We start from the raw sequence: 16,832 nt of genomic DNA on the forward strand, positions 1-16,832 counted from the left end.
CAAATCCACAGATACAGCCCACAGTCAACCCTGAGGAACCTACAAATACAAAATATTGGACATCCGGATTTGGCCACTGCATTGTCATCAGCCCTTGATGGGAAAAAAAATCCCCGTATAGGTGGACTTGCACTATTCAAACCCGTGTGGTTCAGGAGTCAACTGCAGTATTAAGCATCACTCAGAGTCAGGTCCACAACTTGGTGCGCGTTGTAGACAGACAACCTCCCTCAAACCGCCTGCCTCACACTGTCAAGCACACTATGTGTCTCCACCTCACTTCTCCCACCGTGGTGTGTGCCTCTGCAGTACCCTGCACACCGTTATTCACGTTCACGTGTGGCCCCCACGGCACCCTGCACACAGCAGGAGCTCAACACAACTCCCAACATGACAAGATCGCAGGTTCTGAACTCCACGTTTTGTACTTTGTATGCTTCAAAATGCCTGCCTCCCTTGTTAGCGCCCCATCAGCACTTGTAGTACCGAACAGAATAAATCAGATTCGCCCAGGTCAGCCCTGGCAGCGAGGTCTGCATTTGGCAGGCGGACAGAATTCACTGCTATTAAATTCTTATGTAAGAGTTAATGACCCTTCCAGCCCACTTGACATCCCTCCCACGACAGGAGAGGAAGGCAAAGGAAGCGAGAGCACTATTTACAAACACACACAGTTTCAGTGGCAGAGTCACAGATTAATTTCTAGTCTCGGTTCACCGCAAAGATCTTAAAATACTGCTGTATGCTGTGTGGGCAGAGGGAGGCGGCGCGCCGGGATTTCGGTTAAGGCGTATTTAACTCCGTGGGGAAGGCCTGCCCACTGGCACGGCGTGTCGGAGCCTTCCGACCGCCCCAGGGCTCTGGGTTTGCGGGTGACAGCGGCCCCAGGAGGAAGCTCGAGCTCAAGGCCGCGCCCGTGGGGTCCCCGCCGCCGCGGGTGCAGGCTTGGCCCGGTGTCCCGGGGGAACAACGCGGGCCGCCCCTGGTGCCGCGCCGCCCGCGCCGGTGTCCGGCCTCCGGAGCCGCGGCGGCCCCGGCGAGCGGGCGGGGCGCGGAAGATGGCGGCGCGGCCAGGACCCCGGCGGCCGCGAGGGGCCGCGGCGCTGCGCGCTCAGCTGGGCCGGCGCGGCTAGAGCGGCGCCTGGGCCCGGCCGCCTCCTCCCCGCGCCCCGCCCCGCCCCGCGCGCCCGCCCCTCCCTGGGCCGCGGCCGTGCCCCGCGTCGCGCTCCCCCGGGATGGCCCGCGCGCCTCGGCGCTGCCTCTCGGAGCACACGGCGGAGCGGCGGCGGCCTCGCTCGGGGGGCGCGCGGCTGCGGCGGCGGCGGCGCGGCGCGTGAGGGGCCGCTTCGGGCTGAGCGGGCGCCGCGAGTCGCCCGGCGAGCGCAGCCAACATGTCGGATACCAAGGTAAAAGTTGCAGTCCGGGTCCGGCCCATGAACCGACGAGGTGAGGAGCTTTCCGCTCGTTTTTATTTCTGCTCGGGCTGAGGGCGAGGGCAACTTTGGTAACTGCGGGGCCGCCAGGCTGGATCGGCTGGAGCGCGGCCGGGGCCGGGGAGCCGGGCGGAGGCAGAGCCCGCACTGGCCGCAGCGCCCGGGCGTCCTGGGCACCGTCTCCCGGCTCGGCTGCCTCCGGGGACGGAGCCCCAGGCGGTGCGGCGCCGCTGGCTGGTGGCGTGGATGCTCGACTTTGCAACGTTGGTTTTCCCCTGTGCTTTCAGAACTGGAACTGAACACCAAGTGCGTGGTGGAGATGGAAGGGAATCAAACGGTCCTGCACCCTCCTCCTTCTAACACCAAACAGGGAGAAAGGTAAAGCGGGTTCGGAGAAGGCGGGTAGGAGGTTCTGGTCTTGCAAGTTTGAGTCGGGAATATGGGAGAGCTCTTTCCTATTGTTAGGAGGATGGCTTCAAGTTTATCACACGCTCTTGTTTGAAGCTGTTGCAAGTCCAAGTTCCTCTCCTCTCTCCGCGCCCCTCTCCTCGTCGGCTGCGGTGTCAGGGCACCCTGTCCAGAGCCAGCACCGGTCAGCTGAGCCCCGGCGGGCTTTGAGGCACCCTGAGAGTGAGAGGGCCAGATGATTAGTCCATCGACCACATTTTACAGATAAGAAAACTGAGGCCCAGAGGCGGGCAAGTGACCAACCCAAGAGCTTATTGTAATTTTTTTCCCACCACCACTGCACTGTTTGTTTCCTTTGACAGAATCGTTTAGGGACAACTGTGTGTAAAATGGTGGGGGCTGGGGGGGCGGTAAAGCAAAACAGTTCTTGTACCAGGCTGGCTCAGGCTGGACCATTTATAATCTATTTTTTTGTTGTTGGTGGTGGTGCTGAGTCGAGATAATGTCTGAATGTAATGCGCGAATTTTGATTTTCCAGGAAACAAAAGTAGTGGCCTGGACTGTATAGACACTGGGGGGATGTTTAAAGGGGGCCTGCATTTACTAGATGGCAACATATTTGCATTTGAAAAGTGGTAACTGTTGGATCCTTATTAATTCTGCTCTGTTCCATGCAGCAGTATGGGAAAATGCCCTAAAATAATTTGAATATTTGGCATTTTTCTGCTGAGCCCCTCAAAAGAAATTAATTGGAATTCATTCAGTAAGTTATGCAGTAGAGTGTAAAAAATAGCGAAGAAAACCCGGGAGATTTTACCAAATTAATTTTTCTTGGAAATGAGTATGAGTTTGTGTTTCCAGAAGTCACCTGTTGATTGATGAGCTACGATCTGGTGAATTTCACTCTTCGGAGATTTTCACTGAAGAGTGACTCTGAAATAGGGTTTGTTATTTTATGGCTGAAGGGAGCACCTGCCTCCATTCTATACTCGTGTGGTGTTCAGGCACAATTTTAGTAAATTTGGGGAGAGAAATTAGGAGGAGGTAAGTTTGGGAATTCTTTGCTTTTTGTGTTGTGCCCAGCAGTTTTTATTCAGTTTGCAAACATTCTGCTACCTCTTGCAGATTCTTAGGGTGGTGTTCAGTAGCCAAATTATATGGATATATCCTTGGACAGTATTTTTAGATGCATTTGCAGCAATGTAGATGATATACTCTAGGCTGATAATAAGTAAACTCATAGAGAAAATTAAAATATTTACAGATTAAATTAGATGCCTACGTCACCAAAGTTTTTTTCCTCCCCCAAACTGGATATTGTTTTAGGAGAAAAATTCTGTTGGGTCATATTCTCCAAAGCAGCCTGGGGAACAGGTAGAATATTATAGCCCCTCTTATGTGTTGCTGCTACTTCTGTTGCCCTTGCTGGTTTGGTCCCTGCTCCTTGTCACTCTTAACCATGGGGACTGCTACTGTTAGCTACTGTTTAATGAGATCAAGTGTGGAATTTTGTGGAATTGGGATAGTCTATAATTGTGGACAGTTGGATCCAAATGCTAAGTACTCAGTTGATCATTTATAAGGCTGTCACATTGGTTATTAATCAGGATCTTTCAAGTAAAGGTTTGTGGGGGCGATTTTGGGATTTGTCAGTTTGCTTGCTTATTGGGTAGTCTGTTATCTGGAGCTATAAGAATAGCATTGAAAAATGGGTGCTCTCGTGTTCTGTCTTTTTGATAGATCTGATTTTTTGAGTGGTGGTTGGGCTTTTTCTGTGGGAATCTACCTGAGTACTGATCATTTAGTTTATAGACAAACAGAAAAGAGTCAATACAGCAGTGCTGCTTGCAGATTAGGATTACTGTTTTTGCAAGGATGAGAACACCAAATGCATTTTGATTTCCATTGTGCAGCTTGGTTTCATATTTCTCCACAGTTTTCCCTTAAAGCAGCAGTACATTTAAAAATAGAAACAATTCCTCCCTTGGGCTCTGGGTTGATTAATTCCAACAGTGCTTCTTGCTATGTTTTCCATTCATTTCTATCATTTGTTTTTGGGTAGTGCTCAGGGTAGGGCGGTGAATGAGTAGGATATAGAGAATATTATTATTTTTCTTATCTAGAAGACCAAGGATTGCAGCGTAAGAGATCCTAGTATGGCAGACCTGCGTCAAATTGAGAATTGCCATTTTTCTGGAAGTTGTGAGGAATTACTGATAAATTAACTAAATTCAAAGTTACTGGATGAAAGTTTTCAGTCTCTTCAGTCAAAATAAATGAGAGTGCATTAACTTCCAGGAAAAGAAACAGCAAGGCTTAGCTGTCATGATTTTGCATGGTGAGGACAAAAAGATCAGAGGACTTTTGAGGTAAAAATGTTTCAGTGCTAAAATTCTAGGATTATAATACATTGCATAGATTTATAATCATAATACAGTGCCTAGTCCAGGTTAATAGTCGACAGGTATACTGATCATTGTTCTGAAACATTAAGACATAGATAAATTTGTTTCTTAAAATACCATTGCATTGCTATCTAGGAGACATTTGTGAGGTTCAGATCATGTAGGTACCATGGTCAGCACAGGGCATCTAAAGAACTGTGGATCAGTGCCTGCACCAGAGAGATGTGGGAAGAGAGAGGAAAACAAAAACAGTTAAAATATAATCTGGTACATTGCATCAGGGAATACTTTTGCCCTTACAAGTACCATATTATTTGGTATTTCCCTGTTTCCTCTTCTCCCTCCCTCTTGAGGCTGTGAACTCCTCCAAGGCAGGTGTTAATACCTCCTCTGCTTCTCCTGATGTCCCATGCTCCTGCACAGTGCCTGGCACACAAGAGGCCTCAGCCACTGTTTGCAGTGGTGGGAGCCCTAAGGGGAGACTGTGTTTACCACTCAGGGTCCCAGCAGACTTTAAAGACAGGTGGCATTTGTGTGGTCTTGTGGATGCTGAGAGTGTAGGTTCACCTTTGCAAGGTTAGGAGAAAGTCTTTTGTCAATGAAAGTGAAAGGAAACCTGCCACAGATTGCTTCTGGGTGGTTGTGTGTTTGGGAGTGTGGCATGTGGAGTAAGACTCAGAAGCAAGGCATTTCTCAGGGAGTAGGGTGTGGGAATAGAATGACAATGCCTAATTTGCCAAAATAGGTGAGATATACAGTGAAAGTCTTCCTCTCACCCCTGCTGGCACCCCTACTCCACTTACCCCCTCACCTCTCTGAAAAAGGGTAACCACAGTCATGATTTCTTATGCATTTTTATTATATGTGTGCATTTTCACACACATACAAATAAGTTTATCTTAGTTATATATATTTTAACAAATATGTTTGGTATCTTTCAATATCAGTATATTGAGACTTTCTTTTTTGTATTCATTATGAACGTTAGTGGTAGTTTTTAAAACATGGATGGTTGGCTTTATGGATCTGATCCTTATGACTTTTAGGAAGTGAAGATTTATCATGAAGAGAATATAATGGAACTTACTTTCTACAGAAGCTTTTGTTTTGATTATCTTCTGTAAGTGAATTATAATGTAAGAATCTAAAGTAAAGTGTACATCTAACCTGAGTGAAAAGAAAATGTTGGGCCAAACTGGGCTCTTAGTAACAAAGCGTAACAGTTTTTAGCATCTGCCTCATTTTTATGGGCTGCAAGGTGAACAGTGTACCTCGCAAAGTATACGAGGGAGGGTCAGTGGAAGAGAGCTGCTTCTTGGTCAGCTGTATCTATGGTGTCTAGTTTATGAGTCGCAGGTTGCATATTCCTAATCTGAACATCTTAAATCCAAAATGCTGCAAAATTCAAAATGATTTTATTTTATTTTTGTTTAGCAGGCCCAGGCTGTGTTTGAACTCGCCAACCCTGGTGCTCGGGGCTGGCATTCTAACCATTGAGCCATAGGTGCCCAGCTTCAAAATGTTTTTAGCACCAATAAGATGTTCAAAGGAAATGCTCATTGGAACATTTTGAATTTTGGATGTTTGGATTAGGGATATTCAGTTAGTAGGTATATAATGCAAATATTCCCAAATCTGAAAAAATTGAAACTACTTCTGGTCCCAAGCTTTTGGATGAGATATTTAATCTGTATATGTGACAAGCTTTTTTGTGTATATGTTGCAAGTTTTTATTTCCAAACTGGTTTTCTCTGCCATTCCAGATGCTTCTAGGATGGTTCCTTTGGTTCAAGTATCTCTATAGATCAGAAACTTAAATATTAGTGAAAGTCATACAAAATGAAAAAGCTAAGTCACCTGAGAAGTGGTAATATTTCACATTATAAAATCATTTGTGGGACTTTGAATTCTCTTTTTCTGTGTTGCTACTCTTCTCTCTGGCTAGATTGCAGAGTTGATTGTAAAAAAGCAAAGACTATTTAGGTTTCACTAATACAGGAGTGACCATTCTTCAGGCATGATATTAGCAAGATTTTAAAGAGCATTATAATGGGTTATTTTCATTAAGCTGTCAACACTTTTAATTTGCTTTCAAATAAAGGCACATTGAAAGATTTAAAAAATAAGACCAAAAATAATTATAATGCAATGCAGTTTAGAGTGGTGATTTTACAGTTACTTTGATGACAAGTCCACAGTTAAAGATACACTTTAAATTATGAACCTATGTGTGTAGGGGGGTGGTATGTGTATTATAAAGGCTCTATTATAAACTGCTGTAAAGGCAGTTTGAACCCGCCACCCTTACCATCTTATAAGGGTACATGTGAAACTTACTAAATGTAGAATATAAATGTCTTAACACAATAACTAAGAAAATGCCAGGAAGGCTACGTTAACCAGTGTGATGAAAATATGTCAAATTGTATATAAAACCCGTGTATGGTGCCCCATGATTGCATTAATGTACACAGCTATGATTTAATAATAAATAAATAAATAAATAAAGGCTCATGAAAAATACCCTTAACTATGTGCAATTTATCTCTTACCTTTTTCCCCTTTCTGTTTGAATTCATTTAATAAATGATGGTTGTGACTTACTAATTGATTTCACAACCCACTAAGGACTCACATACTAATATTTGAAAGATACAGGTTTCGTGGGTAAGATCTTGGGCTCTCTCTCTCTCTCTCTCTTTTTTTTTTTTTTTAAACACAAGTGTACATAGTTTAAAGTGTAAAGAGTAGTTTTATAATTTATAAAGGCCATGCTAAAAATAGTCGTCCTCTTCATTTCTTTCCCCAGAGGCAACTACTTTCAGTGGTTTTAGTTCATTCTTTTGGAATTTCCTTCCATATTTCTAAGTGACATGCTAGTCGTGCTAGTTTTTGATTTGCTCTCTTTGTTCTTTCTCTGCTTTATTGCTACTCCACCCCCGAATTCTCTCCTCCTTCACCCCTCCACTTTCCTGGTATATTTGCATAGTAATTTTGGCTGGATCAATATTTAATGTTTACATTATTTATATGGTTAGAACACTGTTACATTGAGCCATGTCCTGTTCAATGAATTCTTTTCTTCTCATACAAAACTATGTTTTCCCTTTTTCTCTTTAATTTGCTTCTTTGTCTGTGTATTTATTATGAATTCATCATTCAAACTCCGTGCCGCTTGGCTAAATCTCCTTCGGAGACTTTGACACATACCAGGTACTTGCTCCTCTCTTTCACTGTCTCTTCTTTAATGTAACTCTTCACAGATTTGCTTGTCTTCTTGCACAGGGGGCATGCTAATCTCTGCATTGTTCCAATTTCGGCATAGGTGCTGCAGAAGTGAGCACATCAGGTGCTCTGTCAATTTTCTCTTCTTGGAGACATTTCTCCTTGACCCTTTGACATGTTCTGTTGTGAGCGGGTACCCTCCATGCTTGGTGCAGCTCTCTTCCTGGGTTTCCCTGTACCATCGTGTGGGGGATTCCCTTTGTTTCCTGTGTGGATCGCCTATTTTTCTGTTTTCTTTTTCTTTTTTCTTGGTTTCCTGCCTCCGTTTTGTAGAGCACATTCTTAGTGGCTTCCTGGGAAAGCATGTTTGTTTGGGAGTAAAGTTTTTTGAACTGTGAAAAGTACCTTCAGTCTACCTATTACCTTGTAGTTTGCGTGTGTGTCAGATTCTGCATTAAGGACCTTGTTCCAATGTCATTTATCTTTCAGAGCTTCTGTTGAGAAGTTATTTGGCTTTCTAATTTTCTGGATGTGATCTGTTTTTTCCTCTCTGGAATCTTGCAGAATATTCTTTTCTTTCTAATTTTTGTGAATTATAATAGAGGGCCTTTTTGACCTGGAAACTCATGTCTTTTTCAGTTCTGAAAAAATTCTTAATTCAAGAATTAATTCTCGGTTCTTTTTTTTTTCTGTAGAGACAGAGTCTCACTTTACTGCCCTCGGTAGAGTGCCGTGGCGTCACACAGCTCACAGCAACCTCCAGCTCTTGGGCTTAAGTGATTCTCTTGCCTCAGCCTCCTGAGCAGCTGGGACTACAGGCGCCCACCACAATGCCCGGCTATTTTTTTGTTGCAGTTTGGCCGGGGCTGGGTTTGAACCCGCCACCCTCGGCATAGGGGGCTGGCACCCTACTCACTGAGCCACAGGCGCCGCCCTAATTCTCAGTTCTTTTCTGGGCACTTATTTGGACATAGTGTTTCTTAAACTGGTCTGCTACTGGTTTTATTTTTGTTTTTTTCTACTTTTCATCTCTTGTCTTATCCTTTGGGAAATTTTCTCCACTGGATCTTCCAACCTTATGTTTAATTTTTATTTTCTGCCGTCATATTTTTAAGAACTCATTTCTGGCTTCTGATTTTTTTTTTTTTTTTTTGAGACAGAGTCTCACTATATTGCCCTCAGTAGAGTGCTGTAGGGGGGGTCACTGCTCACAGCAACCTCAAACTCTTAGGCTTAAGTGATTCTCCTTGCCTCAGCCTCCCAAGTAGCTGGGACTACTGGTGCCCACCACAATGCCTGGTTATTTATTTTTTTTTGTTGTAGTTGCCATTGTTGTTTAGCTGGTCTGGGCCAGATTCAAGACCAACAGCCCCAGTGTATGTGGCTGGTACCCTAACCACTTGAGCTATAGGTGCAAAGCCTGATTTTTTTTTTTTTTTAATAGCATCTTATTCTTGTTTCTTGGTTGTGGTATTTCTCTGTGTGAGGACATTAATGATAAATTTCTCTATATAGTCTCCTTTTTTCCTCCTAAAATGCATTGCTTTTTTTGTTGGTTTTGGTCTCTCTTATATTGATACAATTCTCAGATATAGCTGTATCCCAGCTAAATTCTGGGTTTCTCCACAACAAAAGGGCCAAATGTAATTTATCTTTGTTTTCTCAATGCTTAGATTTAAACATGCCCAGCATATAGAAAGTATTTATAGATTATCTTTACAGTCATTATTATTACTAAAAGCTTCTGTAAAATCTCTTTTCTATTTAACTTCCGATAGTAAAAGTAAAAGCAATAATTTCCCTTTTGATAAGAGCATAGATAAATGTTAGAATTGAAGGTAATAGCTGCTTATAGACAACTCATAGTTACATTCACAAAGATAATTAATAATGGTTAGTACAGAAATCCACACAAAAAAAATTTAAATCGTATTTTTTGCATCACTGTTGCAAAATTTTAGTTAAATTGTAGCTTGGGGCATCCATAGGCCAGAGGATAGGGCACCAGCCACATGTACTGGGGCTGGTGGGTTTGAACCTGGCCCAGGCCTGCTAAACAACAACAAAAAAAAGCCAGGCATTGTCGTGAGTGCCTGTAATCTTAGCTACTAAGGAGGCTCAGGCAAGAGAATTGCTTGAGCCTGAGAGTTGGAGGCTGCTGTGAGCTATGACACAACCGCACTCTACAGAGGGTGACAAAGTGAGACTATCTCAATAAAAAAAAAAAGAAGAAGAAGAAATTATAGAAGAAACTTTGAGAACTGCTAGTCTAGACCAGCGCTGCCTAATAAAATCTCTGTATGTGCACTGCCCATTGTGGCTAGTGCAGCTGAAGAACTGAATTTAAAATTTAATTTAATTTTTTTGGGTGGAGGAGAGAGTCTTGCTCTGTTGCTGGGGCTATAGGGCAGTGATATCATCTTAGCCCGTAGCAACCTCGAACTCCTGGACTCCAGCGATCTTTAAGCTCCTACCTCCCCAGTAGCTAGGACTACAGGTGCTCACCACCATGTCCAGCTAATTTTTCTGTTTTTAATAGAGAAGGGATCTCTTTTTGCTGAGGCTGGTCTTGAACTCCTGACTTTAAGCCATCCTCTCCTCTTGGCCTCCCAGAGTGCTAGAATTGCAGGGTGACCCACCATGTCCAGCCTCTCTAGTTTAAATTTGAACAAGTTACGTGTGGCAGGCAGCTACTGTATTGAACAGGGCTTTCTAGACAGTGATTCTCAACTTGGCTGTACATTATTGTCATCTTGGGGCTTTAAAATAGATGCCTGGGTCCCATTCCCAGAGATTCTGGCTTATATCGGGCTATACTGCACCTTGGACATTGGAAGTTTTTTTTTTTTTTTAAAGCTTCCCTGATGTCCCAGTTATTGTTGCTTAACAGATCACTCCAAACCTTAGTGGTATAAAAAAACCATTTCATTATTACTGTGCCCATGGAGCCAGTAGGTCAGGAATTACCTAAATTATCTCGATGCAGAGTACTTGCTTATCCCTTTACCTGAACTGACTTGTGGAGAAGTACGGGTGCTTTGTCAGCTTTCTGGTTTGAGTGTTGTGGGGCGCAGTTCCCTGCTTCAGGTCCTGCGACTGTAGTATGTGGCAATGTCAGTGGAGCCTTGGGGACCCTGTTGGTGCAAAGGATCTTCTATGGCCTATGGAAAAGCAGCAGGGTGTAGTGAAATTCTGGCCACCTGGTTATGCCACTGACTCAGTCTGCTGTTTGTCTTTGAACTAGAGTTTCTTTATCTGTAAAATTGAAGGCTGGATGTGATAATCTGTAAGATTTTTCAAGTTCTAACATATTTATCCCAACTGTAGTCAAGTACAGAGTTGAGTCAGACGTAGTATACAAGTAACATGGATAGGGGCTGAAATGAATTGCTCTAATTTACTTCTTGTTGGATTGTTAGAAGAACTAGGGAGAACAGGGTCACTGTTCTCTGCAAGCTCGGTTTGCCTGCAGCAGCTGATGTGAGGGTGAAAGGTGTCATATGAAATAAGACAGTCACCAGCCACAGATACCTGAAGTTGTTATCAGCTGGCTGAGGAGCCTGGGTTTCTTACAGACTTTCTGTGTGCCTGCTTCCTCGGCTAGGGCAGCAGTCTTTGCATATGCCTACAGGACATTATAAAAATGATCTGATTTGGGCCTTTCAATTAGTTTTCATATGGTACAGTTGTGTTCTTCATGGGAACCAGCATTTTTAAGCCATTCTGGCAGGCTTACAGCTATTTTATGCAACAACTATTTATGTATGGGGGCGGAAAAATGACATTTCCAGAGTTATTAGCTCAGAACCTCAACTGGTTTTATTTCTGAGGGTTCTGATACAAACTCCAATCAATCGATATTTTCTATGTTCCACATTGGGACAGACTCTGGCTAGTGTGTTTCCCCGCTGATTTGTGCTCTCTTCACCTTTTTTTTTTTTTTTTTTTCAAAAGCAGAAGGGAGTTATTCTGTAGGACCCTTCAGAGTCTGGTGTGTAGGTGTGATGAACATTGCTGCTGTCAGAACAGGCATGAGGGAAGCAGCTGTTTGCAATTCCCTTAGGAGAAGTTTGGAGTCTTATTTTGTTTTAAAGACTGGGAGCAGGAAGGAAGCCTTTGAGGAAAGGGAAGCTTTACCCTTTACTGTTGGCTCACTGTGTTGTCTTGAAGAGACACTCCCTAGACTGCACACCTACCATGAACACCCACAAATATTTATGCGTCTCAAGCTGGGAGGCTCAGAGGAAAATCAGAAAGGGCAAATGATGATGAACTACAAAGGCATTCTGTGGCCAGTGCTGAGTAGATTTATCCCATGTTTTGGAAGGGTCACATACAGTAAACCCAACAACATAGTTGTTGACTCGTTTAAGAAGCCTTTAAACATACTTTTAAGTTCTGTTCAGAGGTTTAATAAAACATGTCCTCAGAATTGTTGCTCTGTGCTCCCACCTATCTATTATCCCAGCTAAGGAGAGAATGCGTAAAGATTTACAGCTGCAGGGATAATTGGAACTTTGTAAATTGTAAGGTTTTAAATGGAATAGGGTTTTTTATTTTGTTTTCACTTCTTTCTGTCTATCCTTAACTGCTTCTATTTATGTAGTTAATTAAAGTTTAGTATTCACTCTACAAATTATAACAGGGAATGGTTATATTATTGCATTGAGAAAGGTCCTTAAAATTACTTAATGTAATTTTAGGGTAATGTTTTAAGTAAAGAGGGAGGAGTTTGGTGGTAGGGAAGGTTTATCAAGATAATGGTGTTAAATTTCAGCAGCCTTATCTGGTTTTAAACATCTGCTTTTTTTTTTTGTGATCTAGGCTTATAAAGAGTTACAGTACAAATAGGTAACATTAGCATGGCAATATTGCTTTAAGTTGTTTTGAAGCTTAAAGACTGCTGGCTTTGATAGTTATAATAGTATTTCTTTTTCAAGGGTGACAGCTTAGGCCACATTTTTTATGATGAATTATAAGGTGGAAATAATTTTTCAAAATCACTGGTCTACTATAATCATAAAGTTCTCTAGCCAGGTTATTATTTAATTTTGTTTCTATCCACCCTTGTTTGTTGGTTCTCAAACTTGAGGATTTAAAAAAAGCAAAGTAGAAATAAAAATTTAGATAAACAGAATTTCCACCTATTTTTAAATATACCAAGTAATCACACTAAGACAGATCCATCACTTACCTTTTTTTTTTTTTAATTTTTCTTCCTTTTTTTTTTGAGACAGAGTCTCACTTTCACCCTGGGTAGAGTGCAGTGTCGTCACAGTTCACAGCAACCTCAAACTCTTGGGCTTAAGCAACTCTCTTGCCTCAGTTTCCCAAGTAGCTGGGACTACAGGCACAATGCCTAATTGTTTTTAGAGACAGGGTCTCACTCTTGCTCAGGCTGGTCTCGAACTTCCGAACTAAAGTGATCCTCTTGTGTTGGCCTCCAAGAGTCGGGATTATAGACATAAGCCACCTCGGCCTGCCCACCGCTTATCTTGATATCTCATTTAATAAAATAAAGGAGAGCTTAACACCAGAATAGGAAGGCAGATATAAGCTCTGAATTTAAACCTTGGATAAATTTATTTTTGTAAAAAATCCACTGTATTAATTTTCTCCTTTCTGGGAATTTGTGGAAACATCACACTTGATGACTCCTGGACTGTGAAGCACAGTTGGATGTCCCTGGTGTCTGTGACATCTGATAGTACATCAATTACTGTAGAGCCTCCGGAGTTGACCACCTTCCTACATTGATCGCCTCCTTAAGTTGACCTAATTTTCATGGACAGGAAGTACAGTACATGTATGTACCAGCACAGTGGGCATAGTTCCTTGTGTTGACCACCGCCAAATGTTGGCCACTTTGTTACAGTCTCTCGGGTGGCAACTTACAGAAGTTCTACTGTATTTTGAGCTTCTTGGACTCCTTTGGATCATCAGGCCAATGAAACTGTAAATCATTAACATATTTTTCCCCTTAAAAATTGATCCAAAATTCCCATCATTTGTGTGTATATTGGATTGAATAGTAGACTATGTTTTGTTTTTGTATTTTGATATATTGAAGCAACTTTGCCAACTTTTAAAAAAGTTAACCCAAATAAAATTAATCATTTTTAAAGTTTTGTAATTTACCTTGTATCTGAGTCACAGTCATGCCCCTGAGCAAAGGGAAATCTGTTTGCCTTTTGCAATGTTTTTATAGACATTAGTTGAATATAAATAGTTTTGTAAAATGCTGTCAAATGTTGTGGCAGAATGGTGTAGTAGCCAGGAGTATGGACTTTGAAGGCATACTGCTTGTGTTTGAATCTGACTCCATCACTTACTAGTTGCAAAATGTTGGAAAAGTCCCTTTTAACCCTCCATGCTTTGGTTTTTTTCATCAGCAAAATAGGAATAATAAAAGCTCAGACTTTATAGGGTCATGAAGATTAGCACAGTGCTTAGCGCGTACAACACACTCAGTGCTGACAATTTCATTACTTTTCTTACTGTGGGATGCTTAAAGCTTGTTGACTTGAACTTTGTTTCTAACATTGCTTGTTATTTTTTCCAGGTTTAAGAAAAGAAATGGCTTTTTTAGCACCTAAAAAGAACAATTAAAAAAGAAAGTCTCAAAATTTTTAAGTCTTAAGATTTTCTAAAAGAAGCACTTCACATATGTCCACAAGACGACAGGAGCATTGCTTTGCTGAGATAGATGCAGTGAATTTTGTTCAGAGGGAAATTCCTGTCAGTAGGTGTTCACCTGTCTCTGGTGTTTGGCAGTCATTCATTTAGGTAAAGAATTTATGTCCACACTCTGAGAGGCCAAAGCAGGTGGATTGCCTGAGCTCAGGAGTTTAAGACCAACGAGAGCAAAGCAAAACCCTGTCTCTAATAAAAAATAGAAAAACTGGGCGTTGTAGCAGGCACCTGTGGTCCCAGTTACTGGAGAGGCCGTGACAACAGGATCTCTTGAGCCCAAGAGTTGGGTTGTTGTGAGCTCTGATAGTACAGCACTCAACCCCAGGGCCACTGAATGAGACTCTGTTTCCAAAAAAAAAGAAAAAGAATTTATGTGTAGAAATTATATGTGAATACCTATAAGAAGTAAATGTTCCTGAGAAAATTTTGACATGTAATGGGGGCTGGAAGCCCAACCATGGAATAAGATCTGGGAGAAGAACCTCAGTGCAAATAGTCTGTCCTGAATTTTACCTATTGTGAATTTTCTGCATAACAAGAGGACATTTTGGGAGCTCTGTTCCTGGCTATGGGGACAGGACTCTCTCTCTCTAGTTGTGGTATCTGCTGCTCTGTGTTCTGGTTACTGGGGTCTCGTCCTTTGCTGTCTTAAACATAGTAAATTGTTGTGCCTAATTATATTTCTGTTAATTGAATGCATGGTTAGCTTTAGTTAACATAAGAGCTTCATAGACTACAGTACTGCACAGCCATAAATTGATTTCTGGGGAAATAATCAGCTGAAATACTGAAACATTGTTTTCAATAATATTAGGTTTCTGTACTTTTTTTTTCTTCCTGACATAACTGACTTTATTATTTTCAGACCCATAGTAGTGACTTTTGTTCCAGTGTTTACCATACTGGGTAAGGTAGACTGAGGGCCTCCCTATTAAGATTCAGAATAGATGGATATTTTTCTTGTACTTCTGGTTCTTAGGCATCCCTCAAGTGAATATATTTTATTCCAAAACTACTTTTTACTTAATTTTTGGAAATACTTTGATTTTTTGACATTCATTTACTGAGTGGGTACAGTTTAGAAAGTATATTTAGGATATCTTATAGAAACCTTCTAGTTTTCTTTGAATTTATTAGTTATTTTCCTAAAAAATTTTTAAAAAACCATGCAAACATAAAGGTATGCATATTTGTGTGTGATGTGTGTTTGTGTTTTAAATAAGAGAATGGCTTTTTTGAAGACAGTATCTTGGTCTGTTGCCCATGCTAGAGTACAGTGGCCTTATCTTAGCTCACTGCAACTTCAAAGTCCTGGGCTCAAGAGATCCTTCTGTTTTAGCCTATTGAGTAGCTGGGACTACAGGTGTGTACCCTCATGCCATATATAATCTTTATTTTTTGTATAGATGGCATCTATGTTGCTCAGCATGGTCTTGAACTCCTGGCCTCAACGAATCCTCTTGCCTCAGCCTCCCAAAGTGCTGCGATTTAGGCTTGAGCCACTGTGCCTGGCCCTCATAGAACCATTTTTGATCAGTTTATTCGATTTACGTTTTTTGTATACAAAGTGTAAATACATGAAAGCTAAAGATGACAAAAAGTTTCAGTGTGCTGAGTATTTTGTACATTTATATGAATGAACATGAAATGTGTGTTTTTCTTTTCTCTTTACCCTCTTGCCTATAAAGCATCTTGACTCCAGTCAGGCCCTTTGGCCTTGTAAGTGAGGGAAGTACAGGTGTGTGGTTCTCTGATTCGCCTCTCCCTGCTCTCAGCTGAGCTCTCTGTTAGCGGCTGCTGTGCCTCCGTCCACCCTGCAAGCATAGGACATGATGGGACAGTGGCGTGAGAAGTGGCATCTAGGGCTCACAGGAGAAGGAATTAAGAACATAGGTAGGCTTTGGTCTTGATGACCTTGACTTCCCAGTGCTTTTAGTGATTAGAGACAGCAGCAGGCTGAGATGGGAGAGACCAGGCCAGACTGCATGGCCCCGTTCTGCAGCTGGAGTGTTTAAGGTAGCTATCTGAGGTGAACATTAGATCATCTTCAATTTTACAGTGGAAAGGAAAAGCCTTTTACTTGTCTCCTCAGCCTTAGTGATTAGACAGATGTGAATCAGCACGTATCAGAGTTGGTCAGAAAGTATCATCTAGGTGCAGCACCGAGTGCTTCGGCACATTTCTGTGTCAGGATGCTGAGAGGGGGATCCAATGGCAGGTGACAGTACATAGATTCCAGATCAATTGCATGCTTCCAGCAATTTGCCTGCTTTCTACCAGGTAGTATTTTCTTTTTTTAAAAAAAACATTTTTGAATACATTTTATTCTATTAACTTAATTATTTTATTTATTTATTTATTTATTTGAGGCAGAGTCTTGCTCTGTTGCCCAGGCTGGAGTGCAGTGGCATGATCATTAGCTCACTGCAATCTTGAACTCCTGGGCTCAAGTGATCCTTCTGCCTTGGCCTCCCAGGTAGCCAGGACTATGGGCATGTCCCACTGTGCCTGGCTAATTTTTGTATTTTTTTGTAGAGAAAGAAATTTTTTGTATTTTTTTATAGCTCAGGTTGGTCTTGAATGCCTGTTTCAAGCAATTCTGCCTCAGCCTCCCACAAGCATGAGCCATTGTATCTAGCCTTGAATTAATTTTTTTTTTTTTTTTTGC

The 16,832-nt window shown here is 42.0% G+C and overlaps 1 protein-coding gene and 1 non-coding gene across 7 annotated transcripts in view; one reads left to right on the forward strand and one right to left on the reverse strand.

The window, feature by feature from the left end:
* Positions 1-1,209: 1,209 nt before the first annotated feature.
* The window catches only part of KIF13A (kinesin family member 13A), a 234,457-nt gene continuing 218,834 nt past the window's right edge, over positions 1,210-16,832 (forward strand). For all 6 annotated transcript variants that reach the window (XM_053603550.1, XM_053603551.1, XM_053603552.1 and 3 more), the window contains exons 1-2: positions 1,210-1,446; positions 1,721-1,811. In XM_053603550.1, the coding sequence (XP_053459525.1) occupies positions 1,392-1,446; positions 1,721-1,811 (146 nt within the window). In that variant the 5' untranslated portion in view covers positions 1,210-1,391. The remainder of the gene's footprint in view (positions 1,447-1,720; positions 1,812-16,832) is intronic.
* Positions 7,488-7,590, reverse strand: LOC128595114 (U6 spliceosomal RNA). The gene has a single exon (XR_008382789.1). It is a non-coding gene; the product is annotated as a U6 spliceosomal RNA (small nuclear RNA).

This window comes from Nycticebus coucang, chromosome 9 (assembly GCF_027406575.1).
Source record: "Nycticebus coucang isolate mNycCou1 chromosome 9, mNycCou1.pri, whole genome shotgun sequence".
NCBI classification, from domain to species: domain Eukaryota; kingdom Metazoa; phylum Chordata; class Mammalia; order Primates; family Lorisidae; genus Nycticebus; species Nycticebus coucang.